We start from the raw sequence: 26,471 nt of genomic DNA, 5'->3' as shown, positions 1-26,471 counted from the left end.
ATCATCGGCATCGCAGGTTCTGCCAGGCTGTAGCACTGTATACTGCAAAAAGCCTAAGAACCACCTGCTCTTGACTCCCAAAGGCTTTCTCAGGATTGGGCAGGGCAGCAGAGGTTGGAATTCAGTTTTCCTTCTTCTATGGGGTAGCCAGCCAACGCTAGGGTGCTCCTCCTGACCAAAGCGTACTGGTTTACAAGTCAATTATTTCCCTTGCCCGTCTTCTGTCAGTGATTACAGTTCCACCAGAACCGATATCTGAGCAATTCGTGTTAGCCGTTTTGGACAGGTTGTCAGAAGCTATTTGAGATGCATGCTATTAGATGAATTTTATAGGTAGTGGAATGCTTATATCCATTACCACTTCCGGCAAAAGCAACCTAACTTATAATACTCCATATTGTAATATATTACTAAGACAATATGTGTGTTTATAATTTTTCCATACGAATGAAATGTTCACATTTATTCTTCGATGTATCATCAGAGTTATTAACAAAACTAGTCCTACCTCTAAGATAAATTGTGTCATTAGAGTGGACAACAAAACTAGTCCTACCTCTAAGATAAATTGTGTCATTAGAGTGGACAACAAAACTAGTACTACCTGTAAGATGAATTGTGTCATTAGAGTGGACAACAAGACTAGTCCTACCTCTGAGATGAATTGTGTCATTAGAGTGGACAACAAAACTAGTCCTAAATTTTTTATGGATGTCTGAAAGTGGTCAACAAAACTAGTCTTACATATAAAATAAGCTATAACAATGTGGGTCCAAATAATTAGTTCCGTGTAGATGACCTGAACCATAGGAGAGGTAAACAAAAAAAGTTCTAGATCTTTATTGGGAATAACTATAAAAAAATAGACTAACTTCCACCAGTCTTATGTAATAGAATTTAGGCCGCTTTATTCAGACGAATTCTAACTGGCTACTAGAATCTATTTAAACATATTAGCAAGAATCCAGGTGATTCCAACTGTATTCAAATCTATGAGCTTTCTTCCCTAAGGGTTTGTTCACACCTGATTGGAAACCGCTCTGATAATCTCTAAAGCATGATCTAGTTAAAAAGATATCCGATAGATGTTAATTTCAATGAACTTCAATCAGATAGCACTGCCCGATGGTAAGAGAAGATATATGAACTAGTAGGTCACCCGCATTATCAACAAACCTTCAAGCTACAAGTTCAAACAAAAGACAATATTTTTTGAGTATTAAAAAACATGGGAATGACCTAAAATTGTGTTCTAGGTTTTAACTTTAATTTGTATTGAGAACACCACTGTTTAAAGATACCAACATCTCCTCACTTCAGGTTTTATTCTTAGAGCTATATCTAACGCAAATTTTACTAAGTCTATGAACTTTTGTTTAATATGGAGTTTGAAGGAACACCTTTTCCATGCATAGAAATACCCCTAAAAAAAGGCCTAATATTTTTTCTCAAGAGTGGAAATACAGACCCCCCCCCCTTTTTTTTTCTTTGTTACACCGTTTAAATACCAATTTTAGTCTGAGTTAGCTTACATTATAAAAGAATCTCCTGCACGTGGAGTTTATAGATGACTTAACATTAAGTGACTGCAGTAGAAAAGGCTTACTGTATATTTGTATGAAATAGATTACAATTTTAGAGAAAGAAGATTACCTTCTCTGGCATTGTAAACACGACTGACCAACTGCTAAACCGCCTCTCCCCTTTTGCAATGCTCCACAGATTTAGCATGCAATTAGCAGTTTGTCTAGAGCACTTGACGAGTGTTAGTGACCTGGGAGAGCGGCTGATACTTTGGGTCAAAACATGGGTCAAAACATGTGCAAAAAACGCAGTGTGTGAGTCTAATTCGTGACAAAAGTGGTTTCTTTGGGTCACTTTGACATACAGGCACTGTTTACTCTTAGGAAGAAATGAACCATAGGTCTCATCGTACTGGTTAATACTACATACTATTTTACCTGTTCTTAAGTCGTTAAATAATAGACGAGAGACAGACAGACAGAAAGGCAGACAGACAGACAGACAGACAGACAGGTAGATAGATAGATAGATAGATAGATAGATAGATAGATAGATAGATAGATAGATAGATAGATAGATAGATAGATAGATAGATAGATAGATAGATAGATAGATAGATAGATAGATAGATAGATAGATAGATAGATAGATAGATAGATAGATAGATAGATAGATAGATAGATAGATAGATAGATAGATAGATAGATAGATAGATAGATAGATAGATAGATAGATAGATAGATAGATAGATAGATAGATAGATAGATAGATAGATAGATAGATAGATAGATAGATAGATAGATAGATAGATAGATAGATAGATAGATAGATAGATAGATAGATAGATAGATAGATAGATAGATAGATAGATAGATAGATAGATAGATAGATAGATAGATAGATAGATAGATAGATAGATAGATAGATAGATAGATAGATAGATAGATAGATAGATAGATAGATAGATAGATAGATAGATAGATAGATAGATAGATAGATAGATAGATAGATAGATAGATAGATAGATAGATAGATAGATAGATAGATAGATAGATAGATAGATAGATAGATAGATAGATAGATAGATAGATAGATAGATAGATAGATAGATAGATAGATAGATAGATAGATAGATAGATAGATAGATAGATAGATAGATAGATAGATAGATAGATAGATAGATAGATAGATATAAATATCACATTTCTGTATATATCAGTTTTAAATGACTACGATTGTTGAATGAATCTACATCATTTTTAATGTTATTTTGTTGACTAAGTATTGTTGACTAAGTATTGTTGACTAAGTATTGTTGAATAGTTGAAAACGTACTGTTGTAAAACGATTCCCTTCAGCATAAAGGAAGATAATGTTAATAATAATAGTGCCCAATCAGAATAGTTCATTAAAACGCCAGTGTTCAATAGTCTCTCCCCCCCCCCCTCCTCCCTTCCCCGAAATATATTGTTCAATCCAGTTCAGTTCAGAATGATATTTACAGTACAAGTTGAGAGGAACAAGAGTTCTATACTGACACATCACTACCAGCAGGCAGAGAAGAAGAAATGTGAAACATTAGAACGCAACTTCAAAACAAACTTTTATTGCGTGACTCACGTTCCTATTACCTCTAGTGTCATTACGTTAGTTGAAGCAATGAAGGCGTGCGCTAGATGAATGCTTGTCAGTATTGAAGTAATAAACTCTGGTCTCTTTCCATTACAACACCCCTCGTGTATAGATCTAGATCAGTGTATGCAGACAATTCTTAGTTTTGTACCTATGGGGTATGCCCGGGCAGAGCAGTGCGCGGGGTCCTGGGTGTCTGTCATATCAGGGGCACGAATATTTACATGATGGGTTGATGATGACAAAAGATTCTCTTTATAGCTGGGCCCCCCTTAAGGCGCAAGGTCTAGAGCGGTTGCCTGGCCACACGCTAAAGACGCCTCTGAGTATGACAACGTTTGCAGTACATTGAAAACGTAAAGTCAATCATCTAGATCTATATATAATAGTATAGATCTATATATAAAGTTCTATATAGTGTGAAGAATAAAGAGAAACCAAATGTGAACATTATCCATTCCAAAACTCAACAGCTCGTATCGATTTATATCTAGATAGCTCTAGAAATATATAGAGAGAGTCAATAATAGATCTAGATCTAGATATGAGTCTAGAATCTAGAATAAATTTTGAAATAGTCCACCTGTGAGCTAATCGGTGCATTGAATTTAGGGCGGGGAAAAACAAAGAAAACACCTGGTCGATGTAGGCTACAGACCAAGATCATAGATCTACACATCTGACTACTCCTATCGTTTTGTGAATAAATTATTTACACTTTTATTCGTAAAAAAAAAACGCAATAGAAATAGCTTGGTAACTTGTTACTTATATACTTACTGTATAGTTGTGTGTACATCTAGTATTTTAATATCTAACTAGAGACTAGAGATCTAGATCTTATCTAAGTCGTCTAAGAATTATAAGATATAGAATATAGATCTATGTCTATGTAGATCTATGAGTATGATGTTATCATAATGTTACATGTATCATTGTATGTGTTGTCAATAATAAGATTGATCCATAAAGATTAGTTATTAAAGAACTCTAAAACTCACTTACCATCCAATGTATCCATATTAAATAGTGAAATTAGGAAGTCGACACATTCTCAATGCACACCATGAAACACGGAGGTAAGCCAAGCTCAATTCATTTGTAAACATTGCCTGTAATTTTTCTCCCCCTTAAATCCTCCAAACGAAACGTAGGGTTAATGGATCTCTGTACCAGTTATTCCCGTAACTCTTTCGCCCTCTCTTCTCACAGTCGGTTACTCTCCCCCTTTCTATCCTCGCTTCTCCCCCCTAGCAAGTCCGAATGTTCCGTCACACACTCGCTCGTTGACTGTCATTGCCTGCGTGTTTTTACAATTAGCCAATCGTCTTGCCTAGTTATGCGGGTGAGATAAAACACCGGAGGTCTTTTTCAAGTTCGTATGGTAAGGGCAGCTACTCGGGAATTATCTCATTTATGAAAGCACACAGGAGTTAGAATCCTTTTAATGTCGTGACAACAAGAAGGCGCCTGTCTACGAAGGAAACTTTAAGGACTGAGATTGCACTTGAAAATTCAGCAACAATTATTTGTATTACAAGACACCTTGCTCTCCCCTCCATAGCTCACAATGGCCATGGTTCTGTTTGTTATATTATCAATAAGGATGTCAAACAACACTGCTGTTTCAATTACAACTCCATTTTCATTGACATGACAAGAAAGTAAAAAAAAACTAACAGGAGACTACAATACACACTAATAACATACTTGAGACAAACATGCGAGCACGTGAACATACTGAACAGTAGAACAAGGGAGACAACAAGTAAACTAACACACACACACACACAACATACATACACAAATACACATAAATGTAACACTGTTTATAGTCTTCGTTTCCCACAGTATATTCCTAATGTCCTTTCTCTAGTCATCAATTTAGTACGTAAATTATTAATGCAGACTCGAGGAAGTCAAATTCAAATTGCTTTATTGTCTCAATACACTACCGTTTTGTGATCGAATGTTGATTTAAGTCTCCTGTTAGGCTTGGCAAGTTGAAGACGCACATGTATGTATGGCCGATTAGGGAAAAAGAAATTAAGCGCTCGCAAGGCGGACAAAGAAAACGCTTCAGGGACACCCTCAAAGCTTCTCTGAAGAGAACAGCGCTGGCAGAAGAAAAGCGCTAGAGAAGAAAAGCCAGGCCAATTCAATTGAAATAACCTGCCCAGTGTGCACCCGAACATTCCGCGCTCACATAGGTCTCACCAGCCCCCTGGATGACAAAAGTGGTCATCAATGATTCACGATGGACGAAATATATATATATATATATATATATACATGTATTTAGGAAAAAGTTGAAGGTTTCTGCTTTTTCATGGATATGAAATACGTATCCATTATAACGGGAAATTTGTTTCTAATTTATAAGCTCAGCCTCTGGTCATGGATTCAACTGAGTAGATTGTAAATCGCAAGTAGCATGGTAGGCCTATATGCATGGGCGGACTGGCTATATGGGTGTTCGGGCAAATGCCCAGTGGGCCGGTACCCAAATGGGCCGGTATTACCACAACAATAATCTTTTTGTTTTAAATTACGTCTGTATTTTATAAGACCTGATGTCTCTAAGGCACGTATTAAATTAATGTATGCATGTGTACAGCTATCGATACATTATTTAAATAAATAGAATCATTTTGAGGACAGGTAGACCTAGAATTGTGTGTCCATCGTATAAGATACAATTTGTGGGCTGGATGGTATAGAAATACCTGGGCCGATCTTGACACCCAGTCCGCCCCTGCCTATATGGATATAGGTCTTGGTGAGTCCATTATTACGAGAGTATGTGTATAATATTACACAGTAAATTCTGTAATAATCTGTACAGTTATTTTTTTAAAGGTACAAGAATGCCAATCACAGTTAAGGCACTAGCGGATCCAGAACTTTGGAGTGGGGGGGGCGATTTTTTTCCAAACCCTAACCCTAACGCCCAGTAAACCCTAACCCTACGCATAAACGTGCATACAGCGCGTGCGCGCGCGCGCACACGCACACACACACACATATATATGTATATATATATATATATATATATATATATATATATATATATATATATATATATATATATATATATATATATATATATATATATATATATAAATATGAGAATAAAAAAATCAGCATTTCTCAACCTTCGGCGAAAACCAAAACAACTGGGGCAGCGCTTTAAGGTTCTCTGGTGAAGTTCGGGGCGAAGCCCCGACGCCAAAAGCGTTTTCTTGCTTTTTTTCACTGCAGAAACGCATTCTCCTGACAAGTACAGCTCATTATTCATCAATGGAGTTCGGGGCGAAGCCCCGACGCCAAAAGCGTTTTCTTGCATTCTTCATTGCAGAAACGCATTCTCCTGACATCTACAACTCATTACCCATAAATGAAGTTCGGGGCGAAGCCCCGACGCCAAAAGCGTTTTCTTGCATTGTTCTCTGCAGAAACGTATTCTCCTGACATCTACAACTCATTACTCATAAATGGAGTTCGGGGCGAAGCCCCGACGCCAAAAGCGTTTTCTTGCATTCTTCACCGCAGAATCGCATTCTCCTGACCTGAAGCTCATTATTCATACTATTAAAAAACTACCTTTCGAATAATGTTGTACTTGAAAAATATTCTAATTTGAATTTATAGACCCATAATACATTGCAAATAAAACCGATTTGTTCCTTGAAAAGATAGGATACCCCACGTATTTAGATTTTTGCTTTGAGGATCGCCGCCGAAAAAAAACTTATTCGATAAATAGTATTCACGAAAACTCTAGCATAAATTGTGAGTTATAGTCCCAAATTTATTTAGCTAGAAAAATATCAGATTGAGTATGAAAACGTTATTTGAGTTTAGAACTCATCTCAATCATGACTCTTATACTGAAAAATTTCGTTTGAATTCTAACTTTTCCAATGCAAAGTCTTTCTTAAAATACTTATGATAACTTCATGTGAAATATAAAAAAGGAGAAAAATCTGACCCAGGAAACTACAGACCAGTATCACTTACCAGCATCACATGTAAAATCCTAGAACACATAATATGTAGCAACATCATAAACCACTTAGACAAACATAATGTCCTCACACCATACCAACATGGCTTTAGGAAATATAGATCATGTGAAACAACTAATAGGACTAATTGATGATTTTTCAAAAGGTTTAGATAATAGCGAACAAATAGATGCTATCTTACTAGATTTTTCTAAGGCTTTTGACAAAGTTCACCACCATAGTTTGCTTAAAAAATTAAAATATTTCGGCATTAATGGTCCACTGCATCAGTGGATTAAAGACTTTCTGATAGGGAGAGAACAAACTGTAATAATAAATGGCTCTAAATCAACACCGATAACAGTAAACTCAGGTGTACCTCAAGGAACAGTCTTGGGTCCACTACTATTTTTAATTTACATAAATGATTTACCAAATTGCATTACTTCAGGAACAAAAGTCAGATTATTTGCAGACGATTGCATAATATATAGAACAATAAAAACAACACAAGACACAGATATTTTACAAAGAGAATTAGATGAATTACAGAAATGGGAATCAAATTGGAGCATGTCTTTCCACCCAGAAAAATGTCAGTTGTTAAGAGTAACAAAAAAAACTAAAACAAATTAATTCCACTTATCTTATCCATGGCAAACCAGTAACACAGACTAAAAATGCAAAATACCTAGGTGTTATAATAAATGAAAAACTGTCATGGAATCCACATATTGATGAAACTACAAAAAAATCAAACAAAGCATTAGGATTTATTAAAAGAAATTTCTATAAATCAAATAAGAACATAAAACTAAAATGTTATTTAACCTTGGTTAGGCCAATAATAGAATATGCATCCTCTGTTTGGGACCCCTCAACTCAAGAAAACATTAAGAAACTAGAACAGACACAAAATAGAGCAGTGCGATTCATAACAAACGAATATTCACATTTGACTAGAGTAACACCTTTAGTAAAATCACTAAATTTAGAAAGCCTTCAGGACAGAAGGCTCAAAAGTAAAGTAGCAATAATACATAAAACACTGAACCATAATCTTCAAATACAAAAACAAAATTTAATAAAATACTTTGAAAGACACAAAAATAAAGGCACATTCCTCGTCCCATATGCTAGGACAAATTTGTACAAATACTCCTTCTTCCCTAGTGCTATTAGAGCATGGAATGGGTTGCCTGAGCTAGCCAGTAAAACCAGTGACTTGGCAGAATTTAAGTCATTGGTTAATATGCATGACTAAATGCATGACGCGTAGGACGTAATCATCTTCTTTTTTGAAGTAACGTCTGTATTATATAAGATAAGATAATTACAAAAACTCTGTCTGGAAATGGGAATGGCGGTAGAGTGAAAACGATTAATCCTCGCTCCTTTACTAATTTCTGCTAAAGATTGCATTTGGCATTAAAGAATAGGTATGGGGCGACTCGATATAAGAATTTAATTTATAGTATATATAAATTATATTAGTGACAGATTTTTTTAATTTTGTAATTTCTTAACTATAATACAAAAAGAAAAAGTATTGATTTGTCCGATGGGGGAAATGCGATTGCATGTATCGCCCTTCCCACCTGGTACAACCCTTTTTCATTTAAATTTTCTAATGATACAATTTGAGATTAGAGTGTGGTAAGACATATTTACAATGGGTCACATATCAATACGTAGTTTATATTATATAGATATTCAACTAATTTTATTCACAAACTATGATTCTCCACAAAAATAGGACCGCCCCCCCCCCAGCACTCAGAGGACTAGAGTGGGGAGGGCAGTACATGCAATCGCCCCCCCCCCCCCCCCTCACCCCACCGAATCGGCCAAAATACCAGAAAGGGAGCGACATAATATAAAATTTATATATTAATTCAACTAATTTTGTTCACAAACTATGATTTCTCAATAAAAACGGACCGCCCCCCCCCCCCCACTTAAAGGGTTTAGTTGGGAAGGGCAGAAGAGGTATTCGTCCCCTCCTACCACCAATCGGCAAACAGGGAACAACATAATATAAAGTTCGGTTAAAATATCAATAACAAGTTACAAGGATATAGATATTTAATTGATTTTGTTAGCAGGCTGTGATTTCTACCAATAAATTGGACCGCCCCCCCCCCCCACTCGAAAGTTAAGGGGGGGGGATTGATACCATCGCCCCCCACCGACCCCACCAAATCGGCCAACATACTAGAGGGGAGGGGGGCGAAATAATCTAAAAATAGGTTGAAATATAAATAATTAGTATATATTTTTAACATAAGTAATAAATTCGTATACAAATTGTGTGAATCCTATACTAAAGTTCGTCCGCCCCCCCCCCTTCGGGGGGGGGGGCGGCCGAGTGGGGGGGGCGATCGCCCCTACCGCCCCCCCCCTGGATCCGCCAGTGAGTTAAGGTACATATAGAACCTGTAGGCCACTAGCATTTGTTCATTGTGTAGACCTATGTTGTTTCTTGCTTATGTTCTGTAATCATCAGCTTGGCGTTTGAGTAGGTGCTTACGCAAGTAGCTTGTGAAAGACGTTTTGGCAATTTAAAATGTTTAAGAACAGTCTGAAAAGCATCTAGACTATCTATCTATCTATCTCTCTGTCTGTCTGTCTGTCTATCTATCTATCTATCTATCTATCTATCTATCTATCTATCTATCTATCTATCTATCTATCTATCTATCTATCTATCTATTTATCTATCTTTATGATCAAGACAATGATAATGATAAAAACAAATGTATAACTAATTCTACATTTCCCAATAACAATTCTACTCAAGAAATGTCCACTCAGCAAGGATGGGATGTGCATGTTTATTCAATTCATTAAGAATCAAACATACAAGTACACAACCGAACAAATATAAACATAGAAAAATAGAATCACGTGATAATTAAATAACAGTTTTAATTGGATGATTTTAAAAAAAAAAGCTTTAATTATATTCATGACGTGTAGAAACCTAGACAAACGGCTGAAGTCTTGCTACTCCAATACAACAACAAAACCTAACCAACAGAAACTTCAGTGAAGACAGCTTGTAAACAGCTTGACTGAAGAGGACACAAATACATTTTTCTTGTAATGAGAACTGAAGATTGAACGTTTTGAATATATGTTAGACACATACTATATTTAAAAACCGAACATGTAAATGATCTATACGACAATGTACATAGATAATGAACCTGCACATACATGTTTTGAGTGTCTGTATACATTATAAATAGTCTAAAGCATTTTTTAACATGTTGATAGTTTGTAGATATTAATATATTTTTTTTTTACATACGAAAGTACAAGAAAATTTCTTTTCATTATCTATCAAGAAAGAAATGCTCAAAATTTATTCGAATGAGACTATATTTATATTATTATGAAAAGACTATCATAATTTAGCATCACGTTGTTACACTGAATAACTTTCTACAGCATACTAGAATTGGATCCATCTGTATTATCATGTCCATATACCAGAGTTGTAATTTCTGTAAAGACAACTAAATTGAAATGACATGTTATAAGTATGTTTCACATTCTAGAAATTTTTATGCTGGCGTAAATCAGCCAAATTTCTTGCAGATTAAGAATATTTGATTATTTCCCATGTAGGACTACTAAATTATGGCCGTCCTAAGGTGAACAGTCTAGGTTACAGGTATTCAATTATTACAATGTATTAATGACTGAGAACACAGAAAGTCCATGATTACTGACAAATATTGACAGGGTTGAAAAAAAAGACAAATTTACATATAGCAGTGCACGGTACACATATTTATGAAATTATTAGCAATTAAAAATGAAACATTGAAAAAAAAAGGGGGGAGAGGGGAAAATCGAATATCTAGAAACCGTTAGTCTTCAACACGCACACAAAACAAACATTTGATTGGAGCAATACACATCATGTGATCCCCCAACGTGACTACAATACAATGTCTTTAGAAAATACAAAATATAAAAATGTAAGTGGGAAGAGAAACGCACACATCAATACATTGTCGTTGATATATATATATTTTTAAATCAAATGTTTGATTGTCATTATTTGTGTTCTCTTGGAAGATGTAAAACTTCTGCGTCAAGTCTGAACCTTGAGTTCAATCCGAGGATATAGTTATACGTTTCTATCCTCGGAGTTCACTGTTAGGAAGGGCATTGTTACTAGTACGTAGTGAGACGGGAAAGTTGAGCAATAAGTAGCAGAAAGAAAGAAATACGGAGTTAGCGAATAAGGAACCTATAAAAGTATGATTATCAGGCCTAGTAGGTCGCTATGATTGTGTAAAGGATGCTTTACATCAGGCCCTGGTTAAGCAATTAGGCGAGGGTACGTTTGGTGAACGTGTATTCTGAGTGGACAGCACCGGCGGATCCAAGGGATGAAGCAGTGAGGTGATCGCCACATCCCCGCGTCAACCCACATACTCTAACCCTAAAAGGAACGCAGATTTAGATTTGTGTACTTCATTAGTACACGAGGTAGATACCAATTATAGATCCAATACTAGATAAACTTAAGAATAGTTTTTTAAAATATTTTTATATAACTGGACATCTGAAAGTCCCCACCCTTTTACCAGCCTAGCGCGAAGAGTACATCTACACAGTGGAGAAATATAGAAACAATTTAAAGTGGTCTACATCTTTTTGATCGTTTCCAGTCGACAACTCAGTCCTTTACCTCTACCTATCTTCTAACAACCAAAATACTTCAATGACAGTACAGATTTCGTGTGAGGAGCCTTGGGCATGGCTAGACATCTTTAAAAACCAACACTATAGCACAATTAAGCACCACTTGTGATGTGTGTGTGTGTATGTAGTTTGTGTGTGTAAAATTTCTAGATTATTTAATTTTTTTAATGGTGTGTACTTTAAGTCATAACTATCAGTAGCTGAGTGATAAAGTGCTTGGGTTCGAATCTCGGTGAAGACAGGGATTTTGAATTTCAGGATCTTAAGGGCGCCTCTTACTCCACTTGCTCTATTGAGTACCTGACAATAGTGTGGGACAAGTAAAGGCGGTTGGTCGTTAGGCTGGCCACAAGACATCCTTACTAAACGTGGGCCTCAGAAACAGATGACCTTTACATCATCTGCCCTATAGATCGCCAGATATGAAAGGGGAAATTTTTATCACATGAAAGACATTTAGTTTTATAATTTGGAACTCAAATTCAATAAATTTTGAATTGAAAAAAATGAGAATTTGAAATTTAACGCAAATTTTTTTTTATGCGAGCCTTTTGAAATTCTTGTTCATTATTAGATTTTTTAAACATTAAATGTTTAGATATCACATAAAAAAATTTATAAAAACCCTTTTTTTAACTGCTTAAACTACAATTATTTAAGCATAAATCTGTGGACAAAATGTTCTATCAGCGAAAAAATAGTCTACAATTAATTAGTTCAATAAAGATATATAACGCCCACTTCTGTTTGATACACCCATGCACATATAATGAACTAAAAAAACGTGAGTTTATTTTTGTCTACACATATTGCTTATATTTTGATTTAAAAATAAGGAACTATAGAATGAGTAATCAAAATATGTCCTTTTTTTCCCTAAGAGTTTCTAGCTTTGTAAATTAGGGTTCACAAATAAAACAAAGATATAAAAACATTTATGTCACTTGTCATTGTCGATTCGAGCACTTATGGAGAAAAAGAAATGGTAAAAATGAATATTATAATTCTGATATCGATCACAACTTTCAACCAATCACAGTAAGAATATTAAAGTTTAGACCTTTTTCTAAAAAAAAAATAAAATATTTTAACCAGTAACAGAGATAATTTTTTTTAAAAAACGTACACGTTTAAAAAAAAAGTAGGTCAACCAATCACAATGGCAATAACAAAGTGTACATGTTTAAATATATTCCAACCAATCACCAAACGGAACATTTTTTCACAGGGTTCATTTTGGAGCCTAAAGTACAGTTGAAGGCTTTTGCAAACTCTTTAGAATTAGATAATGGGCCGTACACTCGAATGGGGCCCAAACTGTGAGCCGAGATTCGAATCTTCCTGAGGGCTTCCTCGTCTCTCATCTTACCACACCAGATCTGAAAAACAACAAGAAAAATATTTTAAACAAGGTTACAAAAGACAGTTTGTGTGGAAACACAATGGCTGCCTGGTCGTGCGGTTTGCGCGCTGGACTGTCGTTCAGCTTTATCGATGGTCCAGGGTTCAAACCCTTCCCGCTCCCATTCCCCGTCGTCCTGCGGGAGGTTTGGACTAGGAAATAATTATCTTCAACTTTGAAGGAACATCCGAAACATGTAAAACATTTTACAAACAACAAACATTTTTTTACACAAACTTAAAATCGGCCCCGAAGTAAAATGTTTTACATAATTCGGATAATCCTTCAGAGTTGAAGATAGTTTACTTCCTAGTCCAAACCTCCCGCAGGACGACGGGGGATGGGAGCAGGCAGGGTATGAACCTTCGACCGTCGATAAATCCGAACAACAGTCCAGCGCGCAAACCGCACGACGAGTGGTCCACCCAGGTAGGCTTCAATATTTTCAGAAAGAACATCCGAATGAAATTATATCAAAGACAAATGAGAGATAAGAATGGAGAAAGAATGTTAACAGATCTTGTGTAGTGACTCAACCGTCCCGCAGATCAAAGGATAGGTGAAAGTGAATGTAAAGTTAGATGTGAACCTGGCCTAACTAGTTTGTGGTCCACCCAGGTAGGCTTCAATATTTTCAGAAAGAACATCCGAATGAAATTATATCAAAGACAAATGAGAGATAAGAATGTAGAAAGAATGTTAACAGATCTTGTGTAGTGCCCCAACCGTCCCGCAGATCAAAGGATAGGTGAAAGTGAATGTAAAGTTAGATGTGAACCTGGCCTAACTAGTTTGTGGTCTATATGGCAGATGATGTAAAGTTCATCTGTTTTTGTGGCCTACGGTTAACGAGGGTGTCATGTAGCCAGCACAACGACCAACCGCCTTTACTTTTCCCCAACTAATGTCAGGTACAAATTAGAGCTGGTTAGACTCAGAGGCTGAAAATCCCAGTCTTCACCAGGATTCGAACCCGGGACCCTCGGTTCTGAATAAATAAGATAATTGTTTTGAAAAGGCTCAATCTCATATTCCAATCCTCAATATATAAAAATAAAAAATTCCACTATAAATAAAAAAAAATGTTCACGAAAATAAAGTTTATAAGATTACTATTCGTTTTAAATTAACTCTAACATATAATGCATACTAATTAGCTTTTTCTCTTTAAAAAACTGCTTGCATAATTGATTTTAAAATTAGAATTTTCGCTTCAGGAAAAAAAAGTAGCCGTTGCATCAGAACTTTGAATGGTCTAAAATAATGTGAAGTCGGATTTTCAATATCTTTTCTAGTTTACGAGATCTAAACGGGACGGACGGACGGACAGACATTTCGCACAAAACTAATAGCGTCTTTTCCCCTTTCGGGGGCCGCTAAAAATACTTAAACAAAAAACAAAGATTATATTAAACGCAATTGTATCAATTGGTTTGGATCAGTCATGTAATTAAATTTGTAATAGATCTAGACTAGCATCAATAAATCTGTGCGATTAAAATATTTTAACGTACTGTTTTTGTTTAGCGCAGTTTCATGCTTTTAGCTTTCTCAATACGCTATGATCCTATCATTTGTCTGGACCAGTTGGAAAGAGGTTGGGGGAGAAAGAAAGGGGGGGGGAATGGATCACTTTAAAAATGTATTTGTAAAAAAAATATTTAAAAAAAATGGGAACGACCTGAATTCGAGCTCAGTGCTTAAATCTCCCCAAGCCGACACTCTACCACTGTGCTAGTGAAGTGCTTATGGAAGTGGAAGGTTTTACAGTTATCTATTGTTAGCGTCGACCTCTAGAGGCAAATTCACCTTATACCATCACACCAGTCAAGTACGATTTCTTCCCCTTGTTCGAGACATCAAAAATTTTTTTAACAATTTATTTACAAATTTGTTAATATTTTCTTTGTTGATTCTTGTCTTTTTAGGTAAAAGAAATAATTGTGCGAAATTTCAGCTTAATTTGAGGATGGATGTCAGAGGAATAACGTGAACAAACATTTTACCTGACATACAGACAGACACACAGACAGACAAAGTAAGTCGAAATAAGCTTTGTAAAAAAGGTAGTTAATCTAAAAGTATGCCAAATTCAGTACAATTTTAGTTCAAATACAATGGTTTTGTTAGTTGAGTCTTTTTAATTGTGTTTGTCTGTGTACATTTTTTTTTAAAATAACGAACTTAAAGATGTCTGTGGAGTTAATATGGACTTTGAAAAGCAAATTACGTCTAATGACATTTTTTATTTAGCTGTTAGCTATCCTCTTTGATAAAAACAAGTTGTTGTTTTTTTTCTACAATTGCCAAGAAAAAAAAAAGGCTATAGAGAAATCTTGATACAAAAATATTCCTTTCGACAGAGTAAAACACAAGCTTTAACGGAATCTTGCTATAAAAAATTATTCCTTTCGAAAGTTTTGGCTTTTCTCAAAGACAGTTTGGACGCTTCTTCTAGACAGTAGAAGAGATTCACAAATACCGTGGCGACATGAAGTACAAATATGGTAACCTCTTTTTTTCCCCTAAGGAGTGAAAGGAGAGGTCAAATGTTAAAGCAGTATATGCTCATTAGCAAATATTTCTTGCACCCTGCTTTTAACATTGACAGTGGAAGATTAGAAATTGAGGAGGAGAATTGGTGTTCAAAAAGAAATCTAACTGACCCCGTACCGAAACGAGACAAATCATGCCATTCGTTATAGGAGGCCTGAACACTGAACTTCAACGCCATAACCTGTGGGCAGTTTAAACCAATAGCTCGTTTCCAAGTCTCAGGTCTGAACGACGTGGAAACGAGCTATTGGTCTAGACTGCCCACAGGTTGTGACGTTGAAGTTCAGTGTTCAGGCCTTCAATAATGAATGATCTCGACAGAAATCTTCTCGTTTACAACATACAGCAGGACTCAACTCTGGACTATTTCATTGTTTCATATGTTCATCTCTATATTCAACTAACTAGTCATGTGCTATCTTCAAACAAAATAAAAAAAACACCGTTCATAAAATGTCTGTGTCTTACCTGAGCGTAGTTCAAGAAGAAGAGCTGATGGTGGTTGAGACCTATTCCAGGTAATGCTGGCTCCTCGCCGTTCTTCTCAATCCATTTCATGTAGGCCTGGCACAAACAATAATATCAATACTATCAGTCATTCTATCTTTGTATTGAATATTGTATAGCACATGATACTTAATACAGAGTTCTCACACACAATATCTGTCTGTCTCTAATACTTTTACAGTGGTAACAAACAATTTTCTCATATAAAAAAAAAATTGAATTGGAACTAACTCTGTATGACTGTTTTAAACCACCATTATCAGCGATATTCTCCCCTTGTGTGATACGTCCATTCATCTGAAATAAAATTTAAAAAAAAATATAAATTAAAAATTTATTTTCAAAATAAAAGATATTCATAGATGTATATAAACATTAAAACAAAATTACTATTTAAATATCTAAATAAAGAAATATTATAAAATCTTTCTCGTTATTTTCGGAACTACAATTTAGTATCATTGAAAATTCCAAAGACCTCTTATACCGATCTAAAATATTGAGTATCAGGAAGATACCACTTCAACAGTTGGGAAGATACACAGCAGCAATTCGTAAGTTATAAAGTTTGACCCTCCCTCTCCACGAAGTGGTTCGCGACGTGGTGATAAGGTCAAAATAAAAAAGGAGGTGTCACGGTGGTCTTTTTTTTTTTTTTTAAGGATCTTTAAGAATTGAATTAGCATTGTTAGAATTGGCTTAGCCAAATGTACATCTTTAACAGAAGGCTATAAAAAAATTAATTAACAAAATTCTTTGAACTTTTACAATAGGACTTAGCAACATGATATTCTCAAATTACTTTCACAGAAAACATTTGAATACTTCTCCGCCAAAGTGATTCTACCTGTCTTTCTCAGAGCAAATCTGTCGAATGATTCCAGAACGCTGCCGACGTCTTCCCCCATAGTTAACAAAAAATGATTTTACGACGTTCCAGCTTTTTATATTCTTCTTCTTAAAATTTACAGACGTTACTTCAAAAGAAATACGTCTTACGCATTTCATTTGTCAATGTAACTATGAAAGCTAATCAGTGACTTAAACTCTGTTTAGTTGTTGTTGTTTCTGGCAATAAATACAAAAGCAAAACCTAATAAAATACTTATAAAGATAAATATGTTAGAACGGTGACCGGTCACTTCATCCCCCGGTCACTTCATCCCCGGTCATTTCATCCCCCAGTCACTTCATCCCCGGTCATTTCATCCCCCGGTCACTTCATCCCCCGGTCACTTCATCCCCTGGTCACTTCATCCCCCGGTCACTTCATCCCCGGTCATTTCATCCCAAATTAAATATTTTATATATAACTATGATTATGTAGAATGCTTTTTGACATTTTATGACTTGTTACTAATGCGTTTATAGTGTTTCCTCTTCCATTTGGTTTTCTTAATGAGAAATCTTATAATATATTGTAAATCTGGGTGTGTACTTAGCTATAGCGCTTCTATTGGATGTGGGGGTTATAATATCATAATATTATCCGGATCGAAGGCCAAGGTTTGGTGGAAGTAGTAAAAAATCATTTGAGAGATAGAAGTGCGATTACAATAATAATGATCATGCCACTGATAACTTATCATCAAAGGCCAAGGTGTGGTGCAAGTAGTGGGAATCTTTTGAGAGATAGAAGTGCGATTACAATAATTATGACCGTTCCGCTGATAACTTATCATCAAAGGCCAAGGTGTGGTGCAAGTAGTGGGAATCTTTTGAGAGATAGAAGTGCGATTACAATAATTATGACCGTGCCGCTGATAACTTATCATCAAAGGCCAAGGTGTGGTGCAAGTAGTGGGAATCTTTTGAGAGATAGAAGTGCGATTACAATAATTATGACCGTTCCGCTGATAACTTATCATCAAAGGCCAAGGTGTGGTGCAAGTAGTGGGAATCTTTTGAGAGATAGAAGTGCGATTACAATAATTATGACCGTTCCGCTGATAACTTATCATCAAAGGCCAAGGTGTGGTGCAAGTAGTGGGAATCTTTTGAGAGATAGAAGTGCGATTACAATAATTATGACCGTGCCGCTGATAACTTATCATCAAAGGCCAAGGTGTGGTGCAAGTAGTGGGAATCTTTTGAGAGATAGAAGTGCGATTACAATAATTATGACCGTGCCGCTGATAACTTATCATCAGAGGCCAAGGTGTGGTGGAAGTAGTGGAAATCTTTTGAGAGATAGAAGTGCGATTACAATAATTATGACCGTGCCGCTGATAACTTATCATCAAATACCAAGCTGTGGTGAAAGTACGACCATGTTTCACTTTATTTTATTTTTCAATCGCTCTTTCTGGAAAATGGGCGCGTCTTTTCTAGCCTTGAAATAAGGTTTTATTTTTTTCTAATAAAGGTGGGGTTCACCCATCCTCGGGATATCATGTCGCCTGTATAAGTTTTGCTTTAATTCCTTTTAAACATTAACGTGTTACAATTTTGTCATTTAAAAAGAAAAATGAATACATTAAATATTGCTCATTTCATGATTTTTAAAATTACAATTTGTTAGATAAAAATGATCAGATGATGAAAATATCAGGGGATGAAATGACCGGGGATGAAGTGACCAGGGGATGAAATGACCGGGGATGAAGTGACCGGGGGATGAAGTGACCAGGGGATGAAGTGACCGGGGATGAAGTGACCGGGGATGAAATGACCGGGGATGAAGTGACCAGGGGATGAAATGACCGGGGATGAAGTGAACGGGGGATGAAGTGACCAGGGGATGAAGTGAACAGGGGATGAAATGACCGGGGATGAAGTGACCGGGGATGAAATGACCGGGAACCTGTTAGAACAAACTTGTACAAGTGCTACTTTCTTTCTAGTGCTATTAGAGCATGGAATGGGTTGTCTGGATAATTTAATTCTTTGAAGGCAAATTTTTACATCTGCAGGTGGACAGCATGTAAGCGCCAACAACAACTTGACAGACATCTGTACACAATCATGTACATAATCGTTGTCAAGCTATGTACATAATCATCGTCAAGTTATGTACATAATCATCGTCAAGCTATGTACATAATCATCGTCAAGCTATGCACATAATCATCGTCAAGCTATGCATATAATCATCGTCAAGCTATGCACATAATCAGCGGCAAGAATTTCATCTTGTACTTTACGCCAGAGACTTTGTCCAAGATGACATAACACAACCAACACGTCTGATCGCAGGAAATACTGTGCTAAATGCATTTTGACTTGCCTTCTCAAAATGTAACATCACACTCTGTGGAGCAAGAGTTGGTCTCAGCTCCAGCAGTTTCTTGAAGAGTCGAACATAGTTTCCTGCTTAGATGGCAGTAGTGCATATAATAGAGGTACTGTACAATGATCAATGAGTGCATGTACTGTGAAGACCTGCATGAATAACTCAAGCGCAACCTTAAATGTACCGTCAATGAACCAGTGTGGATAAAAAAGGTCGAGGCCTCAATTTGAACTTCACTTACTAAAATCCATTACTTATTATACATTTTTTTTTATAGATTATTTCGCGCTATTTTGTCTTGCGCTATTTTTGGGGAAATTTAAAGCTATTTTGTCGGTGCTTTTTTTTTGTCCGCGCTATTTTATGCTTGATATTTTGTCGGGAAATGGTTTAATTTATATGATTTAACAGTAGAAATTTACAATTTTTAGCTGTTGTCTTAAAAATATTAAAAATATTTGTTGAAACGAGAGTAAACCTTGGCTTCCGAAGCACTGGAGGGGGGGGGGGGGGAGGGAGTAAAGTCGGTTGGTCGTTGTGCTGGCCACATGACACCCTCTTTAACCGTCTGCCATAGAAACATATTACCTTTTCAACATCTGCCCTATAGATTGCAAGGTCTGTTAGGGGTACTTTACTTTTACATGCATTATTATCTCAGAAGGCTAAATTTTAATTGTAAGAAAAAAATGCTTGGATTTTACATATAAACCTAGATTTAGTGGAAAATATCTAGCGCTTAAAGAACTTACATATTCATTGACCTGCTCCAGCTTATAGTTAGAGTACTGGTCAATGACACACTGGGCTCTCTGCCTAAAAGCCTCTATGGTCTTCTCATCCCACCATTGTTTGATGTTCCCTTCCTTGTCATATTGCCGCCCTGTTCACAAAGAGGAAATAGAAACAGAATTATTTGGACACCTTTGATATTGGCATGAAGAATTTGTTTGGTTGTTGAAGAATATTACAGACTAATACATCAGAAAAAATTTGACTACTGATTAATTTATCAATTGAAACCAAAATTATCGAAATTATGTAACTGACAAGAAACCTTTGAAATAAAGAAAGTAATTATTTGAAGACTCACTTTCTATTATTGTCTGTAAACTTAATCGAAATCTAGCTTACAAAAAACTTATGTTTATACAAATCACACACAAATTTAAAAAAAATGTATAAAACTTAAAATAATCTAGTAGTTTTAGTTCTAGGACGATGACAACAGAACAGAGGAAACTGAAATCTAAGGAATAATCTAACATGTCACGTGATTTGTAACAAGAAATAATATAATAAATAAATTATATAATAACAGAATATAAATCAAAGTATAACGACTGAATATGTGAAAGAATAAGTAGTGGATTTTCAGGACTGTATGACGTGGCAACGAGCTATTGCTATAAACTGACCACAGGTTGTGACGTTGCTGGTCAGTGTTCAGGCCTTCTCTAACGATTGGTCTTGATTGAACCAACAAGCAGCAACACTTTTTGTTTCTTCTCGCTAGCACTGCAATGTTAATGAACTACGCCTGCTTGGACAATTAAACGTGCTTTTACGAGCAAGGCCCTTAATTGTTTCGTATCATCATCTAAATATTTTTAAATGTTGGCTAAGTGTTGCAGTGCTCCTGAACTAAGCCTTTTCAAACAATGAAATGTATTTTACATTTTTCTTCCGACCCAATCAACAAATTCTACGATTATTTTAATCAAGAATCGATTGGGCAAAGTGTGTGCGTTTAAATTATAGGGCAGTTAAATGATTTCTCATCTTCCATCTAACGATTTCCTAGATGGCAACCAGAAAAGATAATTGTGAAAACAGACTTAAGTAGACTTAATCTGTAAATGCGTAATTGGAAAATAGAAAGGGAGTACGCATTATGTCGCTAGGTCACATGATCCTTAAGTGAAACAAATACATTAAATTTAGAGAAGACTTTCTCTTTTTAGCAGTTGTAACAGACTAGTTTGTAAAATGTTTTTATATGTTTCGGATGTTCCTTCAGAGTTAGAGATAGCTTACTTCCTAGTCCAAACCTAAAACAGGACGACGGAAGTTGACAAAGGGCAGGGTATGAACCCAGGACCATCGAGAAGTCCGATCGACAGTCCAGCGCTCATACCGCACGACCAGGCACCCAACATAATGAGGCCCATAAAAAATAAAGCGTACTAATTTGGCATAGCAAACTATCCAGGAAACGTACCAATAGATCTTGTTAAAATAAAAGAGTCAGATATGTCACTCACTTTCATTTAGACCTACTCAATCATATGGACATAATCACATACATTACTTATTTTGAATGTGATAAAGGCTTATTCGTATACTTTTATGGTCACAAGAATCGATACTAACCTTTATCATCGAATCCATGTGTAATCTCATGACCAATGACAACACCAATTCCTCCGTAATTTAGAGACCTGTTGGCATGGATTATCAGTCACAAATAAGATACAGTATCATTACTCTTCCTGGAACTGTTCAAGCCCCCAACCACTATTCCTTCCCAGAATTCTCCCCACAAAAAGTATATTTTGCCCGTCATAAATGGTCATAGAATATTTGAAAGCTAATATGAGATGGGGCTAATGTGGTAGCAAAAAAGAAACGCTTAAATTGTATGTACCTGATATCTGAAATGATATAGTTTTATTTTAATATTTTAATTACTCCAGCTTATTGTTCGTATTCGACTAATTTATGACTAATCACCCACTTTAGCACTAGCAGTATTACGTGTAAAGTGTATGGGAGGATGAGGGTGATGAAAAAAAGACCATCAAATTAGGTGCAGACTTTTTTTCCATATTGATAGCATTCTAACAATTAGTAGACATTTTTAGAATACCCCTATTCAAATCACTCCTGCATGGAAACTGGATGATCTCAAAAATGGTTCTAACGATAATCCTACAAATTTAACACTCGCTGAGAAAAGAATTACTAGCTCGTTGGCTTCAAAGGGAAAACTCTAGTTTGACCGTTATAATTTTTCAAAGTAAACAATAAATAAATGTAAATTTGGCTAGAGACTAAATCTAGATCCAACATCGGTTTTGAAAGGACTATTGCGTTCGGGAATACCCGAATGTTAGGGATTTTTAATTCAATTAATTTCCAAGAAATATGTATGCTTCGTCTTGTAAGTATTATCTTAAATAATACAGACGTTACTTAAAAAAAAAAAGATGATTACGTTCTACCCTTTATGCATTTAGTAATGCATATTAACCAATGACCTAAACTCCGTCAAGTCACTGGTTTTCCTGGCCAGCTCTGGCAATCCATTGCATGCTCTAATAGCGCTAGGGAAGAAGGAGCTTTTGTACTAATTTGTCCTAGATTAAAAGGCCTAGATCTATATCATTGGAAATACTCAATAAAACCCCCAGTTGTTTATTAAATTCAAAGCTGCATTAAGTTTATTGATAGATCATCTTAGCGTTTCTCATTATTTTTTTACGTAGGCCTAAATCTGATATAAATTACTTCTCGATTCTAGATCTTCTTATCTTATATATTATAGACGTTACTTCAAAATAAAAGATAATTACGTCCTACGCATTTCATGTCTCAATCTAGCCATACGTGTTAATCAATGATTTAAGCTCTGCCAAGTCTTTGGTTTTCCTGGCTGATTCAGTCAACCCATTACATTCTAGATCTTTAAATGTAGAACTATATCTAGACTGGATGTTAAAAGTTCTACGTGTAATAAACGTACCAATAAATAATAGATATCTTATACAAGGCCCGCTAGCCTAAATTGTAGAATCATTCGATCAAAAAGCTGACGGTTTCAACATCACGATTTTGTTACCCAATTTGAGCTTAAAGATTTTAATGAATATTCTATTTTATTTTAACATGTATAATGGAGCCCATGGGCGTAGCGAGGATTTTTTATGTTTTTATTGTTTGTTTAATTTGTACTAGATTAGCCCATTTATTTTAAAATGTCCACATAGGCCACAAAGAACCATGTACTCACTTTCACAAAGAAACCATGTACTCACTTTGGAAAAGTTGAGCTGTAAAATGATGGTTGCAAGATGCCGGCTGGGAAAACTGAAAAAAAAAGTCAATTTTTTACATCGCTTTGTTATAAAATGCAAAGAATTTATTTAGTAAATATTGATTTTATTTTCAAAGATAACATTCTGCACTGTATGAGAAAAAAAAAATAAAACTAAAACTAACAAGCATGCCTTAACACTTCTTACTATCAAATTTAGAGGTGTACAACATGTCAAGTCCAAGTCTACCGTTTTTTTTAAGTCTTAGCCAGAACATCATATGGCAACTGCAGTATTCCATTCATTAATCCCCACCTTCACCAGTTTTACCTTTCCTTTAGTCTGTTGAACCGTTTGGGCACCACAAAAGATCTGTTGATCGTCTTTCTCCATTCCTCTCTGTCTTGCCTCAGAATTTCTTTCACTGACAGGCCATTCATTTAAGTTGTCTTTCCATCGATTTCTCTGTCCGTCCCTGTGTCTTCATGTGTGATGTGGTCTTAGTAAAAGTTAGCTAGGAACTTCTTGTAGCATCTCAGTTCCATGGCTAGGATACTTCTCTGGAGATCTGCAGTCAGCCTTCAAGATTCGCAAGTTTTAAGAATGTGTTGTAATCAGAGGGCACATCAGTCTGATTTTAGTGTCGAGGGCTACGCCTTTGTCTTTCCATATTGTTTTTAGTATTGCGATTGTGCTGTGGACTTTGCAATTCTGTGCAGTGGTTCAAATGTGTTGACCTCATCTGAAACGATATCTCTGAGGTATTTACAACTACTGACACTTGTCAGCTTTTCGCCTCCAATTTTAATATTACTTTTAAATTATTGATTTTTTTTTCTGCCTTGATTTGCATACCAAATGCTGCGGATTTCTTGTGTATACGCATCACCAAGTCAACTAATTCTTCTTCTGTCAGACCATCTATATCGTCCACAAAACGCAAATTAGTAATTTTTCTTCCTCCAGGGCTTACAGAACATTGTAACCCTCGATATCATTTTCCATTATTCTTTGAAGGAAGATATGGAATAGAGTTGGTGAGAGTAAGTAGCCTTGTCTTACTCCAACTGTGATTTTAAACCAATGTTGTTGCTGAAGTTTACACTGCACTGGTGGCCTGTTTATAGAGGTTCTGGATAACTTTTATTATGTTTTGATTTACATTATACTTTTCCATTGTCGCCCAGAGTGCCCCACGCCATACTCTGCTGGCCAATAAATGTTTTCAAATCGAAATTAAAAGATTCAGTTTACTCCAAAAAAAAAAAATGATATTCATTTTTTTTTAAAGAAAAAAGCTTAAAATGCTATTACAGTGGAATAATCTCAAAAAAATAAATAAATAAAGATATTACAGAAACAAAAAAAAAATAGGAATAAAGTATTTTAATAACGGTAGGTTGCATATACAAAATCAAACCATTAAAACTATTGTGTATATAATGTAGGAAAATACCCAAAAATCTAGATACATTTCACATTTTCATCGTAGTTTAGATTTTAATTTGTTTTTTTTTTCCTTGGGTCGCTATTTTAGTTTTTTAGGATTAGGCTTAGGATTAGGATTATGGTTAGGATTATTACGTCTGGACATCAAGGCTCGACATTTAGATCCAGTTACACATTGATGAAAACAGACTTAACAAGAACCCAAATAAAAAAAAAAGTTAGACATTGATGAAAAAGACTTACAAGAACTGAAAAAAAAAGTACACATGTTGATCAAACCGTATCTAAAATTAATCAACGCAGACAATTGATTAAGAACAAGGACACGTTTACGATCTATAAATAGATAAGGATTAAAAAAAAAGGACTTTGTAGACGGCGATAAATTGCTCAAACAGAAACAAAGTACACAAAAAGTACACCACTGGAGACCACTGTTGTTAATCACAAATGACAAACTGAGATCAAAAGTACACCTCAGTCTTACCTATGTCGTTAGCATTAGGATTGTAAAAAGCATTGACAATGACAGGCTCTTGTTCCCAGCTGTGAAATAACAAAGTAGCATTTAAACAACAACAGCAAAACAAAAAAAAACTGAATGGAAAATAAAAAAAATAAATTAAATTCTCTAAAATCTTTTACTTTAAAAATCGCTGAATTTGTACATTATTACCATACTTTTAAAATTATTTGACGTTTTCAAAGCTAAGTTAGGACACTCTCCTTCTTTGTCGATGTTTTCATTTGATAATCATATTATAACTGGAAATAACTTAAAATATAATATTAATATATAATAAATAATATTAAGCTCATTTTCAAGGTGTGCGCATCAATACATTGTAGAACTCCTATGGTGCACGTTAGAAATAAAAGACTGTTAGCAGAGCACTGCATCACAGCTCTAGCCTTTAAACTGCATCTGTCACAACTCTAGCCTTTAAACTGCATCTTGTCACAGCTCTAATCATGCACTGCATCTTGTCACAGCTCTAATCATGCACTGCATCTTGTCACAGTTCTAATCATGCACTGCATCTTGTCACAGCTCTAATCATACACTGCATCTTGTCACAGCTCTAATCATGCACTGCATCTTGTCACAGCTCTAATCATGCACTGCATCTTGTCACAGTTCCAGCCGTCTCGCGAGGAAAACCTCCCGAGAAAGATTCAAGTCACATTTTAGCACGAAAAGGTGAAACTCGTAGACGACGTAGCTTTTAAACCAAGTCATAGAGCAAGCCGTGACCTACACAACTGAAGGCTATTTTAAAAAGTCGCAGTAAAAGTGTGACCTACACGGTGACCGATCCGTTCATCCCCGGTCACTTCATCCCCGGTCACTTCATCCCCGGTCATTTCATCCCCTGGTCATTTCATCATCTGGTCACTTCATC

At 35.6% G+C, this 26,471-nt stretch overlaps 2 protein-coding genes across 3 annotated transcripts in view; both read right to left on the bottom strand.

The window, feature by feature from the left end:
- LOC106057411 (uncharacterized) overlaps positions 1 to 4,591 on the bottom strand; it is an 82,605-nt gene extending 78,014 nt beyond the window's left edge. Inside the window, exon 1 of the mRNA XM_056007579.1 lies at positions 4,162 to 4,591. Within this exon, the coding sequence (XP_055863554.1) occupies positions 4,162 to 4,177 (16 nt within the window). The 5' untranslated portion in view covers positions 4,178 to 4,591. The remainder of the gene's footprint in view (positions 1 to 4,161) is intronic.
- A 5,390-nt stretch (positions 4,592 to 9,981) lies between these two features.
- Positions 9,982 to 26,471, bottom strand: part of LOC106057406 (neprilysin-1-like) — an 85,532-nt gene continuing 69,042 nt past the window's right edge. For both annotated transcript variants that reach the window (XM_056008560.1, XM_056008559.1), the window contains 7 exons: positions 25,556 to 25,614; positions 23,620 to 23,671; positions 21,956 to 22,023; positions 20,335 to 20,465; positions 16,582 to 16,647; positions 16,312 to 16,407; positions 9,982 to 13,264 (listed from right to left, as the gene is read on the bottom strand). In XM_056008560.1, the coding sequence (XP_055864535.1) occupies positions 13,088 to 13,264; positions 16,312 to 16,407; positions 16,582 to 16,647; positions 20,335 to 20,465; positions 21,956 to 22,023; positions 23,620 to 23,671; positions 25,556 to 25,614 (649 nt within the window). In that variant the 3' untranslated portion in view covers positions 9,982 to 13,087. The remainder of the gene's footprint in view (positions 13,265 to 16,311; positions 16,408 to 16,581; positions 16,648 to 20,334; positions 20,466 to 21,955; positions 22,024 to 23,619; positions 23,672 to 25,555; positions 25,615 to 26,471) is intronic.

Source organism: Biomphalaria glabrata, chromosome 13 (genome assembly GCF_947242115.1).
Source record: "Biomphalaria glabrata chromosome 13, xgBioGlab47.1, whole genome shotgun sequence".
Classification (NCBI taxonomy): Eukaryota; Metazoa; Mollusca; class Gastropoda; family Planorbidae; genus Biomphalaria; species Biomphalaria glabrata.
This window is presented reverse-complemented; position numbering and strand designations above follow the sequence as displayed.